At 51.2% G+C, this 2,594-nt stretch overlaps 1 protein-coding gene across 2 annotated transcripts in view; it reads right to left on the reverse strand.

Moving 5' to 3' along the window:
- Window positions 1-932, reverse strand: part of SLC25A38 (solute carrier family 25 member 38) — a 13,355-nt gene extending 12,423 nt beyond the window's left edge. Inside the window, exon 1 of one of the 2 annotated variants that reach the window (XM_017734517.1) lies at window positions 806-932. In XM_017734517.1, coding sequence (XP_017590006.1) covers window positions 806-880 — 75 coding nt within the window. In that variant the 5' untranslated portion in view covers window positions 881-932. The remainder of the gene's footprint in view (window positions 1-805) is intronic. The other variant, XM_017734516.1, reaches the window with a different exon arrangement.
- Window positions 933-2,594: the final 1,662 nt, after the last annotated feature.

Consider the following 2,594-nt stretch of genomic DNA (forward strand, 5'->3'; position numbering starts at 1 on the left):
GGCCACCCGCCCCCAGCCGGCTCCCCTCCAGCCGCCTCTGCCCCCGCATCGCGTGTTTGCCACGGCTTTTCGCCGTTCTACGTGGAATCGTAGAATGTTAAGGCGTTGAAATGGACCTTTAACGTTCAACTAGGTCCAACCCCGCTCCTACGGGCAGGGTCACCTCTCGCTAGACCACATTGCTCAAGGCTCCACCCAGTGTAGCTCTGAACACTGCCACGGATGGGGCATCCACAGCTTCACTGGACAGCCCGTTCCAGTGTCTCACCACCCTCGCAGGAAAAAAAATCTTCCTAATATCTAACCTAAATTTCCTCTCTTTCAATTTATGCCTATTACTCCCTGTCCTATCAGTGCAGTTCGTGATGAAGAGTCCCTCTCCGGCTTCCCTGTACGCCCCCTCCAGATACTGGAAGGCTGCTATGAGATGTCCCCACAACCTTCTCTTCTCCAGGCTGAAGAACCCCAATGCTCTCAGCCTGTCTTCATAGGGCAGGTGCTCCAGTCCTCTGATCAACTTTGTGGCCTCATCTGAACTTGCCCCAACAGTTCCGTGTCCTGAAGTTGGGGGCGCCAGAATTGTACTCATTTCCAGCAACTGTACTCTATATTCCTGTGCTGTATGCTGTATCCAGCAACTGAGCCCCAGCGCTCTCTGTCAGACATGAGCAGTGGGAAGGCTCGGTTCATAACTGACAGCTTTCATGTCTTCCCTCAGTTCACACCTCCCACTTCCCCACAAAACCAGCTTCTTATGGACACCGTGCTGTTCAGAAACTTGAGATGCTCACTGACACCTCCTTACCGCCATCGCTAGTGTTTCCACTTGCTCATCCACATCCTGGGCCCAGAGCAGAGGAAGGCTGGCTTTCCAGAGCATTGAAGACGGGAGGCGCCAAAATGAAGCGTTTCAGTATTAGACCTGTGCCAGCCCTGAGACTGTGGCTTCACTGTGCCTGCAGAGCCAGACACTGCTTATCGACAACAAAACCGGCCGGAGGACCTGGGAGGAGCATGCGATGGTTTTGGCAAGCTGCTTTTCTAAGAATTTGCCTACTTGCCATGCCCTGGCCACGTAAGGAATGACACGTCCAGAACGTCATGCTCCAGCTGTTCCTAGAAGGAAAACCCTGTGTGCAGCAGTAGCCATTATGCACAAACCACTTCCTCTCCTGTGCTTGCTTTGCCTTGTGGCAGACCCTGAAGAAAGAGAGAATTTTCTTCTCTGGGAAAATGTAACACATAGGCTAGCAAAAGCACTTCATTACAGACTCCCTCTTCCCTTTGGTAAGTCCTCTCTTGTTACACGGTTCCCTCCTCATGTGAGTGACTGCCTTTTATTTCATTAACTGACTTTGCCTGCTAGCTCATGGAAAAGAGGATCAGCTTGTCCCCTTCCCTGCTGGTGCTTTTTTCCCTGCCTCACATCTTGCTCCACTGTGGACCAACACAGGGACAGCACGCATCGTCACAGACGGCACAGGAATCTCTGCTCCATTGCCTGGAGCCTCTCCTTCCCCTCCATCCTGCACTGACTGTGCAGGGCGTTTCTCTCACATATTCTCACTCTCTCACAGCTGCTGTTGCGCAGTGTTTCTGAATCACAGAGGCACTACCAATGGGCTCAGCTTTGGTAAGTCCTCTCTTGTTACACGGTTCCCTCCTCATGTGAGTGACTGCCTTTTATTTCATTAACTGACTTTGCCTGCTAGCTCATGGAAAAGAGGATCAGCTTGTCCCCTTCCCTGCTGGTGCTTTTTTCCCTGCCTCACATCTTGCTCCACTGTGGACCAACACAGGGACAGCACGCATCGTCACAGACGGCACAGGAATCTCTGCTCCATTGCCTGGAGCCTCTCCTTCCCCTCCATCCTGCACTGACTGTGCAGGGCGTTTCTCTCACATATTCTCACTCTCTCACAGCTGCTGTTGCGCAGTGTTTCTGAATCACAGAGGCACTACCAATGGGCTCAGCTTTGGCCAGTGGCAGGGCCATCTAGGAGTCAGCTGGAACTGGCTACCACCACCAACAGGGGCAGATTCTGGCATCTTCTCACATAAGACAGCCCTGCAGTCCCCTTGCTACCAAAACCTTGCCATGTACACCTAATGCATCATCATCTGTTATACAATTGATTATATAAGGAAGCTGTCTGGGATATATATGTCATTTTGAAAAAGCCCCCTTGGCTGTTTCTTTTGGCGTGTTTCTGGTTGTACTGGATGGGACTGGATAAGTAGGTTGTTTAGAGGAGTAAGCTTAACCCTAGTAAGGCTGACAGACTCAAGTGGTGCATTTGAAATATTTCTGTATGGAGCTGCGGGTGGTGTAGCTGGATCCTCTCCCTCCGTGCCTTTGGGTAGAGCAATAATAGACTCTTTTCTGGTTTTCTGGAGCAAAATATGGACTGCAGTGATATTGGCCAAATGGCATGCATCCCAAGAAAGAGCTCATCCAGCATGAAACCCTGTCAGCAACACCAGTCTCCAGGCTCTCATCTTGCTGTGGAAGCGTTTTCTCCCTTAAATAAGCCTCGTGATGAATGAGGAGGTGAAACAGCACCTTTGATCACACACATCTCTGCAGGGATCTG

Source organism: Corvus brachyrhynchos, unplaced genomic scaffold (genome assembly GCF_000691975.1).
Source record: "Corvus brachyrhynchos isolate BGI_N302 unplaced genomic scaffold, ASM69197v1 scaffold94, whole genome shotgun sequence".
NCBI lineage: Eukaryota > Metazoa > Chordata > Aves > Passeriformes > Corvidae > Corvus > Corvus brachyrhynchos.